This window comes from Amblyomma americanum, chromosome 5, assembly GCF_052857255.1.
Source record: "Amblyomma americanum isolate KBUSLIRL-KWMA chromosome 5, ASM5285725v1, whole genome shotgun sequence".
Classification (NCBI taxonomy): domain Eukaryota; kingdom Metazoa; phylum Arthropoda; class Arachnida; order Ixodida; family Ixodidae; genus Amblyomma; species Amblyomma americanum.
The window spans coordinates 178,911,279-178,931,530 of record NC_135501.1 but is presented as its reverse complement, the minus strand read 5'-3'; the positions used below and the strand labels follow the sequence as shown (position 1 = coordinate 178,931,530).

At 45.7% G+C, this 20,252-nt stretch overlaps 1 protein-coding gene and 1 long non-coding RNA gene across 2 annotated transcripts; one reads left to right on the top strand and one right to left on the bottom strand.

Annotated features, from left to right (window-relative positions):
• Positions 1-905: 905 nt before the first annotated feature.
• LOC144134409 (organic cation transporter protein-like) lies at positions 906-2,621 on the bottom strand. Its single transcript, XM_077667330.1, has one exon. It carries the CDS (start codon positions 2,619-2,621, stop codon positions 906-908), a length of 1,716 nt encoding a protein of 571 aa, XP_077523456.1.
• Positions 2,622-14,172: 11,551 nt separating this feature from the next.
• On the top strand, positions 14,173-19,825 carry LOC144135354 (uncharacterized). The gene is made up of 3 exons (XR_013315467.1): positions 14,173-14,294; positions 16,887-16,976; positions 19,537-19,825. It is a non-coding gene; the product is annotated as an uncharacterized LOC144135354 (long non-coding RNA).
• Positions 19,826-20,252: the final 427 nt, after the last annotated feature.

The following is a 20,252-nucleotide window of genomic DNA, read 5'->3' as shown; positions in this document are numbered from 1 at the left end:
GAAGAGCACATTAAGTGCTTCACGTCGGCGAACACCTGCACCGATATCGCACAGTTCACAAGCGCCTTTTCCGTTTCGCCTCCATCGAAACCCGGCCGAAGCGGCCGAGATCGAACCAGTGTGCTCCGGCTGCGCTTGTAGGTTTGTGCTGACGAAGTCATTAGAAGCGTACATGGTCCAGGGCCTGTAGATACGCTTCCCGTAGCTATCCCCCGAATCGAGTGGAAGGATTAGATGCTGCCCATTAACTACTGACTGATCAAGGCATTACGCCAAATGAAACAAACCAGGCACGTCGGCAATGAAAGAGATTTATTTAAAACTGTTAGGGTTGATTCTACAAGATTGAAGTATTTATTGTCCGCGTATGTGACATTGGCAGCTGAGGACAGCTGAAATACAAGTAATCCCTACGGCGCTGCAAAAATCGGACTGCATTACCACGCAAAGGTTTCCTGGAGTACGGCATAAAAGGTCACACAAAGTATAGGCGACTCTCGGTGGCATTCTGATGCATATTGTTGCTAATTAAGTGCGAACTGAAAACTAAACTTCGCTCGTAGTGAAGAGACTTCATTTGATGCGTAATTCCAGATTTAAAAAAAAGAGGAGGAGTAGGTGACAAAAGTGATGGCGCACTGCAATACAAAGGTGGTGAGCTGTTTGCAGACAAAAAAAAGTACTGCAAGCTTTTGCGGATTTTCAGCCAAAATAAACCTATCTGGGTTAGAGAGTACCCAAACGAAATTATGCGTTGTTATAAGTCAGCGTTGTTATAAGTCAGTCCACTGCACAATTGCTTAGGGTTCTTGTTCAGTCTATACACACAATTACGAACAAATGTCCAAATCGGACTGCTTTTACAGCACGTGAATTGTTTCATCTCCGCGCATGATCCACTGATGTCATCGACGTGCCTTGCCAGCTCGTCGCGGACTTTTTTGTCCACTCTCACGAGGCATCCCATTCAAAGACTCTTGCATTAGGAACAACGGGTCCTTCCTCTGCTCTTTGTTTGGCTGTTGTTGGTGTCCAAAGCTGGTCTCGGGCAGTCGCAGCATAAGTAGTAGGCTGGAAAATACCACGCTGCCAACGATTGCAAAGCCCACATCATCGCGTCCGTACTCCTTCAGCAGGCGAAGTGAAGAGGCAACTATCGCCCCTACTCGACCACAGGCGTACGCTGCGCACATGACCGCGCATCGCGCGCTCGTCGGGAACAGTTCCGCCATAAAGATGTAGTGTGCGGTTGCGGTCAGGATGGCGCACTGCTTTGCGATGGTCATGAGGACGTAGGCGAAGTACCAGGGCCGTGCGTACACAACCACGCCACACAGACTGCACAGACTTCCGAGCAGCGACAGCATTATCAAGAGAAGCTGCTTCCTGCCGGTGATGTTAACGGCGATGTAGAGGGCCATGTAGCTCGGTATGCCCAAGCAAAAGTCCGTGATCTTCACCACCTCGGAACCTTGGAGCTCCAGTACAGCCCACAACATGCGGTAGTAAGCGAGCATGACGGCGAAGCTCATCAGGCAGACGACAGTGGCTCGTTCCCGAAGGTCGCCTGCACTCACGACGGCGACCGGTGAGGCGGCGGTGTGACTGCCCTCACGCCCTTTAAGCTCCGAGCGCAGTCTGCGCACCGACTGCTGGGCTGCTTCGAGCTTGACACCGTTTATCTTGGCAGCTCGCTTCATGACTGCCTCGGCTTCGCGGAACCGCGACATCGTGATAAGCCAAAGGGGTGACTCGTTGATGACAAAGAAAGTTGATAACAGAAGTGCCGTGGGACTCAAGACGACTACCTGCAGCCAATACCAGGGCAAATCAAGGCGGACCATGAAGAAGACGAACACATCGGCGCAGACAAAGGGGACGGAGGTCAAGAGGACTAGGTAGGATGCCTGGTACTTGAACGGAGTCTGTTCGTAGATCAAGATAAATGTGATGACAAAGATGCTGCTCACGCTACCTGAGATGACGAACCGCGAGGCCACGTAGACGAAGTATGTGTCCGCGCAGCAGCCGCCCAGAGCACTGAAGAGCAAACACATTACTGCTGCAGTGATGACCGGCTGCCGGCCCGACATGTCAGCCACGTACCCGGCCAAGGGAACGAAGACCAGTGCTCCACTCATGTAGACTGCGTCGGCAAAAGCCCGCATCCAAGACCGGTGGCAGACCATGTTCCAGAAGCTGCGGACAGTCCGCCTGGCCAGTCCTTGATCGTAGTCCCACGCATTGCATGCAAATGTCTCCGTGGGGCCGCTGCTGTTACCCAATGTGGGATGGACGTAGGCGTAGCACTGGCTGTAGCCGCCTTTTTCGTCCAGAGGTATGCCCACGTTTTTCCAGGTCTCGACCGACAGATGGGAGAACTGCGGTGGGGGCTTGCACCAGTGGTCCACGGGGCCCGAGATGAGGGCGAATGACTGGCTGTGACATATCAGTGCCACCATGGCGGCGATGCCGAAGATGAGCATCCTCTGTTGGAAGCTGCCATGGGCGTACGGTCCGCTAGACCGCACTTCTTCGGTCGATATGCCGGTGGTGGGCGCCCGGGGGAAACTGACGGAAGCTGTTGGCGTGACAGACCTTGGACTGCCGGCGCGTGACATGGCGGGGGAGACAACGATGCTCGGCTGGTCGAAGGGATCCGCGAGGGCTGGTATAAGTGCTTAGAAAGCAGTACACCGTCTCTAGCGCAAGTATGGAGGCCGAGAAAGGGCGTGCTGCCTCGAGCCGTGGGCCTCAGTGGGAGCGTGCTCTCGTGACTCGCCGGGACGATGGTGATAACTTCAGTAAAGAAGAAGATTGGAGTAGTGCTACGAAAAGACGAATGAGCTTAACAGAAAAATAGCTAATGCGTACGAAATAAAGTAGTTTAACCTGCGTGTGAGCCATTCGTTGATTGCCTTAAGATATAGCGAAATTACATGTCTTGATCAGCGATGCACCTGATTTCTTCCTAAACGATTTAGTGAGCTGCTTTCGCCTATGAGTTCCTAACTGGGCTGAAGGACGAGTGCGAGTTTGTAAACCTACGCTAAGGTTCGAAAAATTAGGCAAAATTGCACTAATCAAGGGGAAGAATGGGACATTCTGAAAAAAGGAGCTAGCTGTTGTGTTCACAAGGTCACAAGGAACAAAAGGTTATTAGCGGCAAAGCTCTAAGCCCATGTTTGGAAAAACGAGAAAAGAGAATTTTTGGGCGAGCTTAACCTAACGTGTACACGGCCGCTCTAGGTGACTGGTACGACGAGAGGTCACGTGGTATGGTGAGCCAGAGGGGCTACTCCCCAGAAAACATGCAAATAACGGAAATTCAAGAAGCGAGAGAAGAAACGGCGAAGTATCAGCAGAACTTCCGAAATGTTTATCGTGCTACGCAAGAAGCGGCTGCAGGCGAGGTGAGGGCGGACGCACGATGGAGGCCGCTGATGTGAGGAAAAAGCGTTAATCAACGAAGAAAAGAGCGGAGAGCATTCTAAAACAACAAGGGCATTCCCGAAGCCTCCCACGACAATGAACAACATAATAATAATTATAATGCAGCAGAGAAACGGGGTGGACTTGAAGAGATACAGATCCAACGGGAAAGCAATGACGTCAGCGATTGCGTTAGTCCCCGGCTGCGCAAGTCTGGTGGGGGCAATCACTTCTGGGGCTCAAACTGGAGGAGAATATTATTAGGTTGTGTGCAATCAATTAAGAAGCAGAACAAACGGTGACAAATGTGAAAGCATTTAGACTCGACGGTGGTGCATATACGAAGTGGGCGCACTCGCGACCCGCAGCAGTAGTTCAGTGGTTAGGGCACTCGGCTACTGATCCGGAGTACCCGCGTTCGAACCCGACCACGGCGGCTGCGTTTTTATGGAGGCGAAAGGCGAAGGCTCCCGCGTGCTGTGCCATGTCAGTGCACGTTAAAGATCCCCAGGTGGTCAAAATTATTCCGGAGCCCTCCATTACGGCACCTGTTTCTTCCTATGCTCCCTCTTATATTCCTTCTCTTACGGCGCGGTTCAGGTGTCCGCCGAGATGTGAGACAAATACTGCGCCATTTGCTTTCCCCGAAAACCAATCTTTTCACTCGCGACGGCGCCTGAAGACACGTGAAGAGGCATGATCTACCTAAAAGCAATCTACCTAAAAGAGACACAGAATATGCAAGTGCACTAAAGCAAGGGGCACACGCTGTTCTTAGGAAACACGTTTGGGAACCCCACTGCAGCAGCCGCTACCTTATCAGGCACGAAGGTTGCTTTTTACCTTGAATACAGCGGCTTCGAGACACCATGCTACCTATACAAGAAGACAACCCGGCGTGCTACAGCTGCGGCAAGGCTGGACACAGCGGTCGTGTGTCCGATCCCAGAAGCCAAGGTCGTCAAAAAGTGCAGTGATAACAAAATAAGGGAAGGACATATGTGCGACGATAAATGTGCTGTTTGCCATGGTAGCCACAAGGCCAACTCGGGCCAGTTGATGATACAATTCCAGACAGAGTACATAAAAATACAGCGGGAGGGCCCATATAAAAATGGTCTATAGATATTCTATAGACTTCTTATAGACTATTGACTTCCTATAGATATTTATTTTGTAGCGAAAGCCGCCTCGGTGGCTGAGTGGTTATGGCGCTTGGTTGCTGGCCCGAAAGACGCGGGTTCGATCCCGGCCGCGGCAGTCGAATTTTGATGAAGGCGAAATTCTAGAGGCCCGTGTACTGTGCGATGTCAGTGCACGTTAAAGAACCCCAGGTGGTCGAAATTTCCGGAGCCCATGACTACGGCGGCCCTTACAGCCTGAGTCGCTTTGGGGCCTTAAACCCCATAAAAACCAAAAACACCAAAAGCCTCGTAGTTGTCATGTGCTGGTAAACCGCCCGACAGTCGTACGAAGAAACAATGTCATGCAGAAGCAAGCGTGAGAGACACGCCTTGTAAACGAGCGGGAAGGGTTCGCATGTGGATCAAAGCCCGTCGCATCCATTGAATTTAGAAAGGGATAATGAGCCGAGGCCAAAGGTAGAGGCCTCCAGACCTCTAGGGGCAGTGAGTGGCTCGAGTTCCAAGCCACCCTTGGATACTCGCAAGTTCCCCAAGATCTTGCCTACGAGGCAAGAGCCACCTGTGAAAGAGGTATAAATAAAAGTGCGGTTTTATATTAAGTTTATTTTTGCCTCCGGAATTACATTAACAGAGGAGCTCTAGAAAAAAGTTTAACCATTAATATTAATAAGCGCACCTTGGGAAGCAGCATTTTAAAATACGTTTAGGGGGCTGTGGAAAATACACGATACATGTTGGGGGAAACTGTATCCTTTTGGACATATTAGAGGCAGCTAGGGAGATGGCAACCTCTTCTGCTTGTGTTGTGCTTGGGGCTCGAAAGGAGAGCTCGTCCACCTGTATTTCTTGATGTATGACCGCGGCCGTGTACCACACCCCGTGGTTCGGCCCGGCTACATCTACGTAATAAACGCCATGTTCGTTGCCAAAGCTCCGACATAGCCTGGTGACGACCACTATGATCCTCCTTGTCCATCTTAGTGGGGAGGGGTCGATCTCTGACGACGCGAATCCAGAGTTCGGGCACTCGGACCCGCTCCTGAATGTGAAAATCACGTTGGATGTGAAGGCGGGCTAGCAAGTGCCGACCCGACTTCGCTTGGGCTAGCCTCGTGTATTGATTTGGGAGATGGGCTTCATTGAACTGCTGAAAGGCGTTCACCACTCCCAATGCAAGAAGTCTCGCATTGGCGGGGGCGATAGGAAGACCAAGTGCCCTCTTCATTATTTTGCGGATTATTGCTTCAACTTTGCCTTCATCCTTCTTCCGCAAGTGGAGATAGGGGGCCGAATGGGGAATTTGGATGATTTCAAAAGCATATGAAGTTGAAGTTTATTTTGCAACAAAGTATTACGAGGAAAGCCAGGAAAAAAGCTTTATAAACAGGTTAGGGGATCCTGACTTCCCCTTTACACAGCAGCATTGAAGGTGGCGGAAGCATGAGAACAAGAACAGATAAAGGGGAAAAATGGAATATCATGAAAGCATATCCATTATATAATACGTATATACTTGTAAATAAAACTAAATATCTGAATGCAGCACGCAGAAGAAGAAAAAGACTACAGGAGGGGTGGGGGGGGTGGGGGAGAGGGGTGCTTACGACAATAGCAACATAAACCTACATGAATCTTTGTCGCAATTCTTCTAGAGAAACGTCGGACAAGTCCAGATTGTCACGGCAGTGTGGCTGGTTCAATAACTTAGGTAAATTGTATTCCAACATCTGATGGCCATAATTGGTACGATATGTCTTAACATTCCAGGCGGCACGACATCTCTGCTTCGCAATCCCCCTCTCTTATTGAAGGCGCGGTGGACCATACGGCTAAGCTGGTCTCCAATTCTGCGCGACTTGTCCAATGTTGTGTCGAGTCTTCTTTGGTGATGGATGAAGAGCGCCACTGTTAAATACGCTGATCCAGGTCGGGGTTGCCCTCACACCAGCCATCACTCGGAAGTGGCCTCAGTACCGAGAATTGTTTTCTCGGCCAGGGTGTCCGATATGTAAACACGAGGGCATTGAGGCCGACATTCATCACTTACTGTGGGACTGCCGAGCTCTCAAGCCTACAAGGATCCGGCACCTGATGGTAGCAGGTCTTTCACCAAGCAACCCTGCTTCATGCATTGCCTTGTCGCAGGGACCGTACCATCGTTCTCTAATGGACTTCATCAAATAAGCTAACCTTTTTCCATTCATTTAATCTCTACTACATCATTCATCACACCTTCACCCATCATTGATGCCCTGGGGCAATAAATTTCGCTTTAAAAAAATTACGCGATAGCGTATACAGCTTGTTAGGTCGAAAAGCCGTGGGTGTAGTAGTAGTCGACACCGCGTGTCGGAAGTAATCGGGGGCTGCGTAAAAATAAATCTTATTATGGAAATTTGTGGTTCCAGTGATTGATGACTGATTGGTGTGTGAGAGGCGACGACCAGTTACTGAAATCATTGTAATTAATTTATTACTAAAGAAATAAAAAAAAAAAATAAAAAGAGGAGTTCAAAGGTGTCAAAATGCTCAGAATCAAAAAGTCGATGCTAGATGATGGTAGTTAGAAAAATGTCTAGAGTGTGGAATTGGTCAATTAACTGGAACCATTGGAAAAATTAAACAAAGGTGTTCAAATGTGCCAAACTGCTCAGGATGGAAAGCCAATGTTTGCTGATGATGAGTATTGGTGTAAACCGTCGTCATAATAGAATATTCTTGTAAAAAATATTCTAAAGATCCCCAGCAGCATCAGATGACGCACCCAGCGGCTATCGCGTCAACTCATAAGCGCAGCATACGAGTCCTGCAACGTTTTTGGTTCCATTACTGCTCGAAAGCTAAACGAAACGTCTGGAGCGTCAGCGACGCCGCACATTTACAGCAGTAGTTATCACTTATGACGCCTATACGCACCTGGGTACATAAGGCGAAAATGTTATATACATATGGAATTGTTGGGCTAGAGAACGGCTGCCCCTTTGGATAGAGATTTTGCGGTACAAGTATCCCTGTCATCTCTACTGCGAGCGAGAGAAGGCGTAGGCGAGAGGAGATACGTGGGAGATTTAGTCCAGGAAATATGTTCAGTGGTTAAGTTCTCAAATCGCCTAGTTGAGGCAGTAGACGAAACCACCGCGATGTGTAATTCAGCCAGCGGCAATTCAGGACTGAACGAAAACATTTTATTACATGACGAACGTTCAGGTTTAACAAGCACAAGAGAGGTTGTTTCACCGCAGAATCTGAGCAATGTAGGCGCATGGAAATAATGAAAGCTGGGAGCCGTTTGTCACGACTCAGACAGGCCGTGGACACGAAGGAAAGGGCAAGCAGAAAGCGTACAAGCCCGCAGCGCACCATATCCTCCATACATTTTTCCCAGGCCGTAGTGAGAAGGCCGAAAAGACACGATGGAGACCCCAGCATGCGGCATTGTGGCGTGCGGGACAGCTGGCTACCAAGAACACTGAGAGTGTTAGGGATTCGCTTCATGGTGCTGCTGAAAGCGGGGCTATTAGGGGACGCGAGACTCAGGAAGCGGGAGTAACTCGTGTTCACAGTATGCACTATACGCACTAATGCTGCTTGAAACGCTACGTCATAAGAACAGTGTATACTTGAAGTGCGAATCGACTGTGCGTCCGCTTACCTCGAACAAAATACCTTGCTCTTCAGAACTGTTTAGGAAAATTATCAACTTCCAGAACTCTCCGGGTGACGAAAGCGGCAGAGATAGAAACTGCAAACTGCATAAAGTCCTCTAGCATGATTTTTGACTTAACCTAATATCGCACAAGCTTGGTCACATGATCGAAGTTTAAGCGCTTGCCCTTATGGCGAGGCCTGCTAGAGCCCTTTCAATGTGAACAGCATGTGAACGCGCGACAGTTGCCTATTACGGTATCGTATTTCGTTCACTGGAGCAGTTTACCAATTATTTTTGTTCAGAGAATTTCCCGCTTTTCATAAAACTTTCGAAATAAAATTGAGTCGCAAGAGAAATGTGCTCAACCCTGTAGAGAATTTCAAGATTTACCTGAAAAAAATGTTTCATCTAAGCATGTTTTGAGGACAAAAAAATCCCGGGAGCCAAGCGTTAGCAGCTTTTTAAAGACAGAAAAGAGAGGGAGAGAAAAACCCCATAAATGCCAGGGTAGAAAGCTCTTCCTTGTGGCTGCCTTCCAGCTTGCGAAAGTCCGACAGTCGCTAGCACTGCTCGTAGGTCACACGCAATGGAACGAAAAGAAGGCGGCACCATCCTGAGTCCTCGGTCCCCTTCTCTGCCATATCGCTTTTTACGCTCGTCTGTAAGCTCATAGCAAATATGCGAAGTCTCTGATGACTCGTTTTTGGTACGTTGTGGCTGTGGGATTCGACTACATTGGAAAATTAAGGACACAGTAGCGGAGGGCTCCGGAGTAATTCAGGCTGTTCAGGATTCTCAGACGCACACCAGCGCTCAGGAGTTTTTCTGTTTCGCCTCCTTGGAAATGCGGCCGCTGCAAAAAAGATTCGATGGCATGGTCAGTAGCCATGGTCAGTGACCAAACGCCGTATAGCCACCACGACAGGTCCGTGTTCATGATGGCGCCGCAGCATAAGGGATAAACGATATGCTATGCCGGTGGTTCTAACGATATGTTGGTGACTCAGAACTCTCTTTAGGTGATCTACTCAACGTTGATGCGTGCAACTATTGTTTTGTTTTGCATTTTATGTTCTGGTGCCTACCTGTAGGACTTCTCAACCGACTTGGAAGAAAATATGTAAGGCAGTAATATTGAGCGAACACAAGCCGTATTTGTAAAAGCCACGTACGAAACGCTAAATATTTCATTCTTTTCATTCGCGTGCCTGATTTTTGTTATTCGATTATAAGGCCAGTGCTGAGTGAAAAGAAAACAAAATTGTGGGTTCTTCACAACTTTTTCTTAAGGAAGCAATTTCACATGGTTGTGAAGGCAAACGTTTTTCACTCGTCGCCCTTGCTTCAAATCTGCGGTGAAGTGCGGAAAGGAAAATGCATGCACAAGGAACGCCCCAATGGGCACTGAAACTCCCTTGGACGTCCTGTGGATGTTTAGGACGTCCATGGGACGTCCGAGGGAGTTCCAGTGCCCATTGGGGCGTATAGTATGAAAAAGACTTTTGGACTTTGCCTTTATTCAGAGAAGCAAGGCCTGATGAATAGACACTGCAAAAATAAGGCAATGAAAATGCAGGGATATTCAAAACTGGTTTTGGGGAAATTTCCCCAGAATTAGGGGGTGGGGGGTGTATAATGAAATTGTCGGTTATGCCATGAAACATGACTCTGCCATGACCCACGAATTGCGCCAGCCACACCAGACGGAGCGAAGCAATTGCGCGGCAAGCAGTTCTGCGGAGGACCTGGTCGCGGCATGGCGCTGTTATAGACTACATCACAAAACTTTCATGGAGTGATTATTGCAAGCCATTTTTTATTAGAAAAAACTATCACCGCGTTCTTATTCCGAGAACAGCGCTTACAACTAAACTACCGGAAATTTTTTGTTGCCTTAATTTTCTTGTTAAAATTTCTTGCGTCGCTTCCCTTTTTGTTACGCTGCTCAATCTGTCACTATTTTACGACTCATTATTGGAAAATATACACAAAGACATGTTATGCCAGGATGCTGCTGTTAACTCGAACAAAGACTTAGCAAAGAAGAAAAATCTCTCAAGAAGACGGCTGATTGCTTCCTGCACGAAATGAATTCTTGATTGTGATTACGCGTGCTTTTTAGGGAAATGCTGGGGTACATAAATTTTCCCCGCAGCTTTTTACCGACCATGCACATCGCTTTTGTTTATAGAATTTGGTGTACAAACAAAGAAATACGATTCGTTACGCCTTCAGTTCTTTCTTTCGACCCGTGTGGATGGCAAAGTCACAGGCTTTGTTTGCTACCGAGTATAATAAGTCTTCTATCAGGCCTATCACATTCTATAGTCTTGCTTATGAGTAAGGGCGCGCCACAGGAGGTTTGACCCTTTACTACAAGGGGAGCGATGACAATAAACTATTGTGCGACAAGGATAACATATGTTCAAAGAGAATTGTGTCAACTGAATGCGGCATCGAAATTTGGCTTGCATGCTCCACATTCAGCCCTTGTTTACAGGGGAGTAAAGCAGAAAAGATTTTATAAATTATTTCGCGCATGTTTATTTACTTTTTGCAGCAGCAGCAGCTCTGAAATAAACCACAGAAACAACTGTTACAGACAACAAAGGATATCTATGCAACAAAGGATTTCTATCTATTACGCATTAGATTTTTTCCCGCTGCCTGCGAAATACAAAAAAAAAGGAAACACGTAACATGCCCACTTGCCGCACCCCGATTGCAGTGATCTCATATGTTCCGCGTTCAAACGAACACATCATTCAGCCATGATTTGCTGCCGCTTATAAGGTGGCAGGGTAGCGACACAGGTGCTGGCTGTATGACTTACGCCAGCGATGTGCTTCCCTAGGGGTGGTTCATGATAGCGATAAGCAGAAGCAGCGCTTATCTCTTACGCTGCTGTGATCACCTTTTTTTCCTGAGCATACTATGGTTGAAAGATGTGTTTGATTGTTCGCGGAACGTTTGAGAGCACTGCAATCGAGGCGCGGAAGTGGGCATGTCACGTGGTATTGTTTTGTATTTAGTGGTTATACGCAGTAAGCGGAAAAACCTAATACGTAATAGATGGAAAGTTATAAGCTCTTCATTGGACGTTTTTGGACCATTCTACAACTTAACTGGAATTTTCTGCCGAACTTCTTTGCTAGCGGTTTGGTTAATTATTCTCGACTAATTATGCAGTTAAGCAGGATACAAAGTATATTGTGACGTGCTCCACACAACAGCGAGTAACATGGATTTGGTCCCAGAGTGCCGCGGCATATTTTTCCCAGAGTGCCGCGTCTTAGAGTGCCGCGGCATATTTTTCAACCCTGGCTAAAGTTAGCTCGGACACCCTGTATGTAGTACACTGTAACCCACATAGAAAGTAACAATAATATAACATAACATAGCATTACTCCTCTAACAGTGACGAATCATTGTTCCTGACCAGTGTATGCAGAGGTTGGAAAGAGGCTGCTAAAATGCACCTCAGTTGAAACACAAAGCCGAGACGAGAAAAAGATGCAAACTCGCACAAATGCGTGCACGTGCGGCCGCTGATTTTTCGGAGCCCAGAAGGATGTTCAGTGGCCGTACTCGGGTACTCGAAGTGCGCACTCTAATTCGTAGTCGGAATTCACACACGACCAGGAATGTGCGCAAAAACACGTCAACACATTGATGGCAGTTTCTGGTAACATATGTTTCCGGCAGATATGGAGGCTGGGGGTGTAGATCCCACTATCACTGCATGGTTGTTTGTTTTTTTTACTTTGTAACCAAATATCTCTCCTTCATGAAATGATTACGCTGCTCATTTGGCCATGCCCAACAATTCTGGACCAAAGGACTTTTGAACGGGAAACCGTTTATGAGCGCATTTTTTTCATATGATGTAAGATTTCACTATTACAAACAATATATCCGCAAAACACCCGACGGCAATCGTGTATATTTTTATTCTATTCAAGTTTTTGTGACCGTCAAATGCGTTCCCCATTGGTTTTCTATGGCAGTCTTAACTGTTGCATGCAATCGCTGGAAACACTTTAAAATAAAGATTTTGCGGCATATCACAATAATGAACCATTACATTAAATATTTCCGTAAGAGTTTTTTACAATTTCCCAAATTTCAAAATTTTTCCCCGAAAAAGCTGCACTTGATTGACAAAAGCAACAAATCAAAAAGAGAGACAGAAACCTTTCCCGTGTGCGTTTCGTTGTTTGTTGGCTGCCTTAATACAGACGTATCAGTCCCACATTTCCGTATTTTGTCAGCTCAATAGCATAATGATGGCCTTGGCAATATTGATGCCGTAGGTTACTCAACAGAGTTCTCGCACCGCTAGCGCCCTGATCGTTCCATCATGTTCCACATTGCACCCTCGGTAATAGAGAATGTTGTATGTGCGCCGCTATGTATAGGGGTGACGCTAGTAAACGCTCCTGCTTCCACCCCGTTTCAAAGGGGACGCTCCTATCTTCCATCCAGCCATCGAAGGTTAAGTAACAATTCGGCCGCGGAATTTTTGGCGTTAACTTGTGACAGAAATTGGCGGATGGCTTTACTGTACGGCGCAAAGGCTAGAAGCGGTGGTTACCGGTGAAAGAAAATTCTCAAAGTTTAAAGATTTAGTTTTAGAAGCCGGGGACACAATTAATTTTTTTTGCGTTATTGTTACATATGCCACGCACCTTTGGGCCTAGTATGATGCTTGTTGAAGCTTCTCATTTAAATCTATTATCATGTTTTTGTTCACAGCACCTATCTTTGAAAATGTACCTTGAATTTGAGCAATTCAGCTTTGAAAGCGATAGCATTTAGGCTGCCTTTCTGCATGAAATCCGGCGTCGTCGTCGGCTCTGTGAGCGAAAAATACCCGGATAAGCAACTGAGGTGGGCTATCTAGGTCACGTGACCTTGTGGCGTATGTACACGGGCCTTCAGAATTTCGCCTCAATCGAAATTCGGCCGCCGCGGCCGGAATCGAACCCGCGTCTTTCGGGCCAGCAGCCGATATCCATAACCACTCAGCCAAGCTGCGGCTGATTTCAGCAGTGCTGTATAGGGTGAAATGCCTGGGGAGACATAAAATGGAGGAAGTAAAGAGGCTTTAGTTCCAAATGTAGGATGTGAAGTGCTTTGAATTTTTGAAATTTCATGCATATGAAACGTTTCAGCATGGCTGCGTAGAGTCAGAAGATTGGGGTGATAGAAAATGGAGGCAGTAAAGAGACCTTAGTTGAAAATTTAGAATATGAAGTAATGACTCCCAGTAGAAAATTCAAAGCCTATTCCGCTGGCTCAGTGCTCTCAGGAAAACGAACAGTGCCGCACTTGTCTTCAGACCAACGATTCCTGTGGTAACCTTAAGAGAATATTCATCTCTGTCAGCGGACATGTATCGAGGCGGTGCAGCGCAGAACATCTGTATTGCCGTTGGAACAGTATAGATGGTACAAGTCGCAGGAGTTTTGTACAGCTTCTCTTCGTATGCTCGTTCTCCAGCCTGCCTATTGTCTCCGCCGAAGGAGCGACGACTTCCTGTTTGTGGGCATGTCCTGCTCTTAAGCAACACAAACGGGCAATTCTTTTTCTCAAAATTCTCGACTAGTGATACATTACTGAAAGCGCTTTTCTGTCCCACAGACCTCTAGTGCTGGTGCTCTGTGTAAACACAGTTCTTTGTTTAGAGGCATTGTACACTTTGAGGAGAATTCTATGTTGTGCTTCTAGAGTGGCGTGATAAACAATGTCCAATGCCTTTCGCGCTGTTTTCAGCGACAGGACATGGGGGTCAGAGATTAAGATTTAATAAAAAAGAGAACTTTGCAGAAGGAGGAAAAGCAAGAGTGTTGTGTCTAGCTGGTGGGAGATGACGTCAAGTGTTTTTCACTTGAGACGAAATTGGACCTGCGTACAGGTGTCACTTTTGTATAAAAGCCGGTCGTAGTGCCACGCCGCGGCACTTAAGCGCTCCTGGACATCCCTTCCGCTAGAAGAGAAACCGGAAATGAGGACCGTTTTCCTCGTCCTAGCAGTTCTCGTCATTTTTCACGTGACCTTCGCTCAGAGTGAGTATAACTTTAGGAATAACTTGTTCTTCGCCTAACGCGTTTTAGGGCCAAGGAATTATTGCCGATTACAATGGCGGGCGCTTGGTTACCACGAGAGCCTAATAAAGGATGTAAGATTGAGCTTGGCGGATGGCCTATGTGACTTCTTCATTTGAATTGATTCATTACACCTGGCATATTGATTACATACATTTAACGTGACCGTCAGATGGACCGCCAAGATAAAAAGCAAAACTAACGCCTACTGAAAGAGAAATACATGCAGTGTTTATTGACAATTTCAATGAGGAGTCTAGGTTCTTCCGAAATGAAAATAAACGACGATTGTATTCAGTCTTCCTGAAACAAAATCTTCCATTCTTCATGATACCCTTTGAAATGATTTATTGGCGTTTCATATGACATTAATAGTAGATGTGCAATAGTGTGCCCACTCTGCGAAAAAAGCCGCCGAAAATGGCATGCTCTAAAGCCTGACGGTGTGTATATACCTTGGCAAGATTCACTACTCGTAGCATCAGCGGCGCTACTTTCAGCCCTACCTAAAGGAAGCAAAGAAGAGTTGCATATTTCTCGCGTGTAACAAAAATTGGAATAAAGTGTGGAAAATTGCCCTGGCTGGAGAACAAACGCTGTAGATGTTAATGGGAACATCGCAGTAACAATAAAAGAAAAGATAAACAATCACATACACATCAAAATCGACGGGTTCAAAAATGAAGTAAAAATTACGACACTCTATCAACAACATTTGACCGAAATTGATAGTTATAATTTATTTTTGGAGATGTGCAAGTCGCTTCAATTATCTGTGGAGCGTTTAAAGATGCTAACTTTCAGAAATTAATTTTTGATCGCCATTGCTACTTCCTAAAAGGAAAGCACCCTAAGCCGCACAGGAACATAACCTTTCGCACTCTTGAGTGTGCTGATTGCCTCCTTAGTTGACGACAAGTACACCCGTATGGAGTAGGAGAGGGAACAAAGTACGGGCATTCAAATATTGATTGCTTCATACCCAACAATTCTGAGGAAAAGCATTTTTGAGCGGGAAACCATTTATCAAAGCAATTTTTTTTTCATATTATGGAAGACTTCACTATAACAGTCAATATATTCGCAGATTACCCGACGGCAGTTTTGCAGTTTTCTTCTATTAACGTTTTTGATGTCTTCAAAAGCGTCCCACATTGTTTTTCTATGGCGGTCTTAACTGTTCAATGTGATCGAAGGAAGCACTATAAAAGTCAGTGCACGTTGTCAGTGCCCGTTAAAAAACCCCAGAGAGTCTAAATTTCCGGAGCCCTTTACTAAAGCGTCCATCATAGCCTGATTCGCTTGGGGACGTTAAAACCCCTAAAAGAAGGATTTTGCTACATATACGGAGAATGGACCATTGCCTGCAATATTTCCATAACAGTATCTTACAATTTTGAAATTTGAATAATATTGGTCCAAGAATGTTGAAAATGATAATTACGTGTGTCAAGCACGTTTTTTTCTGTTGTCATCTAGTTCTCGTCTTGGCTTATAATATCCAAAAGTCATTCTGTACTTAAATGGACCAAAAAAAAACACATTTGTAGTCTGTGCAATGTTGTTCCCCTTATACTGCATGGGCGGAGTACGCAAAAAATGCCATGCGCGAAATGGCGATAGCGTGGTAAGTGGCTACACAAATTTCGCAGCTTCAGCGAAATGCTCCTGCACTAATGTTACTTAGATAAAAACGGCACGTATCGGGTATGCTTTTGCATTCTGCAAGTTTGTGCTTGAAACCTTGCGGAACATATCGCTTGGATCAAGCATAGATTACCGTAACTGGTTAACGTCAGACTGAAGTCGAAAGGTTCCACCATTTGTAATAGGCAATGGCATAAAACCGCAGCGGTGGCCAAGTGGTTGAGCATCCGCCTCGCATGCGGGAGGTGCGGGGTTCGATCCCCAGTGCCGCCGGGTACCCACCGGTGATACAATGGGTACAAACTTTCCCCTGGTCTGGTGCTCGGCTTATTTAGGGTGAAATGCTTGAAAAACGGGTCCTTGACCCCACCTTGAGAAAAAGAAAAATACCTTGTGTCATGGCGCTCTTTGGCCTTAGATGCCCTTGCGCCATAAAAATCCATAATCATAATCATAATGGCATAAAAGGATACTTCCGTATTTAATCTTATATAAATTGTTCAACGGTTAAAATTTACTGTAGGCCGTATTCTTGCCGGTCGTGACTTACAGTTGCACCAAGCGGTTATAAACAGAATGACTCCGAATATATGTAAAAACTCCTTGAGCTTATCTCGATTGGCACAAGACTACGAGCCGCGACCTGAATGTTCACACTTGTTTGGCTGCCTGCAGAGCCCAGTCCAGTTAAAGCATACAGTAAAGGTCATTTTTTTCTGCATGTGGAGAAAGTGCGATGTTAGTTTCTTCAAGGAATATGCTGCGCTGCACCAGATGCTTCTGCTGAGCGTGTGTAAGCATGAAATGTTGATGTTAACTTGCTGAGGGTTGCCTGCCCCATTACACTCCCTTATGCCTCTAATTATTCCTTCATCCTCTGCCCCCTTAATTGTTTCATCCACACAGAGCACGTTGTGGCGCCAGGGCCAAGTGGAACACGAGGATGGCTATGGCCAGGTGTTGGTGGAGGCACTTGGGGCAATAACATATGGGGAGGTGAGCAGCTACATCATTTTCTTCATATACCCTATATACAGCATTTTAATCTGTCACCGAATTTTTCATGATGATAATCTTCAAACGATTTAAAAAATGAACCGCTGTAATTATGTAAGGTCTCTCTTTCGAATATAATCTTAAAAAAAGCCTTACTTCGGCTAAAATGGTCCTAAGAGCTTGACATTCATGGTACCTATGTAAAAAACACGCAAAGAAAGCACAGGGCAGAAATTATTGAGCAGGAAAGGAATTGTTATAAAAAAATATTGGCTCGTTTCTAAACACCATTACAAGGAAGAAAAATATATCAAGTTATATTCAAAATGTAAACGCTTTCTTTTATTGTTCACCTGCACAAAAAATTTGCTTTGGTTTCGAAAGAGCAAACATGGAAGCCAGCATTTTTGCTCTCGTGCAGGACCTCTGTTGACAGGGCTAATCTTATTTGTTTTGCTGGAGTATAAAGAAAAAATGGCTTATTTTCAAACCGGCTAAGCCTATAACACTGAGGAAAGCAAAGCCGGCACGATTTATAGCGAAAAATTGTGTGACGTCACTGCTGCATCACGAGTGACGTTACATCAGGTGATGAAAATCTCAGCTCTAAAGGTCAAAGTTCAAGTGGCCACTGGTCATCGGTCACGTGGTTGCTAGTCATAAGCTATGACCATACCATGCAGGCATATCATGGCTATGCGCTGCAAGACAAATAATCATACAGTTTTAGTCTTGGGGGGTGTGTGCTTGGTTCGACCTTGGTCGGGCTTCAATGTCAAAAGCGCAAAGCCAGGCGAAACTCTCATTAGTACATCGTGTAGTCGAGCTTTCGCTCTTATGTTTTACGCTTAATTTCTAATACGATTGCTTCGACCAAATCTCTCCTCGTCCATACTCGACATGATGTGGTAATTAATGCCAAATTAGAATATAAGTGTATTTGTTATCATCTAGCCGCGCACGCGTGTTTTGTCGTGGTTGTACAAGCTCGTATTACGAGCCTCGTCATGAATTTTTTTCGCAGCTCTGGCGTACGTAAGTAGGGCTCCCCATTTTGTATTACATATATGCTTCGGAATCAGTCCCACCGCCTCAACGCCTCTGATTGCTTTCCCGCTATTTCCTTTTTGAACAACAAGACTGTTTTTGAGCTTATCAGGGCGAAGACGGGCAATTTTTATTGCAAGGAGTGTTGACTAATAATAGCGTAGATGTCATTGACGTTACATGTGCAATAAGCGAATAAATTCGGAGTTAAAAAGTAGAGGTAGCGGCATTGAGACAAACCGGAGAGGTGCGATCCGGATAACTTTGATCACGTCAGATAGACTTAGCAATTATAAAACATGCACTTCCGAAAAATCATGCGATCAAATTTCTAATTTCACCTTTAGTTCGCTTTAAGTGAGGCGCATTCAAGATGAAAGGTAGCGTTGGTAAAAAGAAGAGTATCATTTTGTGATGAACGAGAATTGTGTGCCTATTTTTGCGTCCTCTGGTATTAGAAATGCTCACATCACGAGGTTATGGTATCATCTATCCACTTTTCAGCAATTTCTGTGAGGGGCCTTATATGAACTTGAGCGATACTTTGCTCCTCCTTCTGTAAATTGAAACTTTTAAATTCGCACAGTTGAGAGTAATAAATGTCTAAAATATAGAGCTCATAGTCCCAATCCCTGCAAATTTTCACACTATCAGAAATGCGCTGAAGGCGTACATGCAACATTATATTAAGACGATGGTTTTTTTTGGGGATTACAAGTAACTAATATTTAAATGATGATTACGCCGCTGATAACGGAGCTCATCAGAGCTAGGTTGTTCTCACGGTGGTTTTCATATCGTTGCTTTTCATTTCAGTGCTGCTTCCACGCATGAGTTGGTGACGATTGTGTTTTGGTTCTGGGAGTGTTCGAATGAATGCTTTATGATGTGAGAAATATATGGGCACGGACATGAAAACATTGTCCTGTAATGCGGTTGTGTGCTCGTCCTCTTTATCCAACCGTCGCACGATCGATGCTCTGGTTACCCGCATACGTGCAGCGTTCAGAGCACGACGCTGCCCCTCGAAAGTATCCATGGCAACGCGACTGACATGCTACATCACCGCTGGCAGGTTTCTCATAACTGCTGTATGCGCTATCGCGCATACGCATGTCATGTGACGTTGGGACGTTATATTCAGCGCCGTTTCGCCGTTTAACGTCGAAGCTAGCTTAAGACACGATTGACCGCCTATTTGAACGGTTTGGACACGGGATTGTGGGTTGTCACTGGTTACGCTATTGACTATTACAAGTGTAGGTGTTGGTGCACTGTGAAAGTGACACTCTCAGTGGGCTGTTTTCAAATAAAACTTTATTTCTTCCACCAAAACGGTAAGCGAGCACTAATGCTCGAACACTGAACACGGCTGCTCGTATACACTTCTCCTAGGTACGTAGTAAGGTTATAGTCTCATTCCGTGTACGACAGGTGAAGCAGTGGACATCCGTCTACATTAAACATTGTTGGAACTACAATTCAAATAAACCACTTTCGGTACTACTTCCAGGCGGTTGGAGACCCGGATGGTGCCCGCCCAACGAAAGGTGGAGATCAGGCTCTGGAAACTGCGGCGAGAAGAACTGCTATTATATCAGGTATCCGAGAGGAACGCCTTTCGGCTGCACTGCCGACTTGCAAAGGAGGTGTTTTTGCAAGCGTAATTTCTGGAGAAGAAACTGGGATGGAAGGTGCGTCCGGAGAAACGAATGCTTTTTATGGGGCTGAGCAAAGGCAATATTAAATCCGTTAGCCCTCTTTTTTATGATCACGCAATAAAGCTTCCATTTGTGCCTAGTGTATAAGTTATGCGTGTTCTTGTCTCCTTTTTATTTTTTGCCAGCAGATTTCTATGCAATTTTTATTTGTTTGCAAAGCCTCGCCCTCTGCGATGTAACAATAAGGTGTCTTCGATCTTAGCAACTTTCTAAATGTCAGTCACAGGCTGGCGATCATGTTTTCCTATGTCCCTTTTGTTTTCTCAATTAAACCTAAATGGCTTGAGTGCTTGCAGGATGTTCAGATAAGGTTAACAATCCGCTAGTTTAAACGGCCACGCCTGTACGTACAAAGGTTATCTGGCTGTAGAAAGTTCAGTGCAATAATTGCAGCTTCTTCACATATTAGAGAAGCATACAGCACTAACATATCGCCGGTTAACCTCATCTCTTCTTCCAGTATAGATGTGCAATTCCCTTACAACGATGCACAGAAAAGGTTGCACTT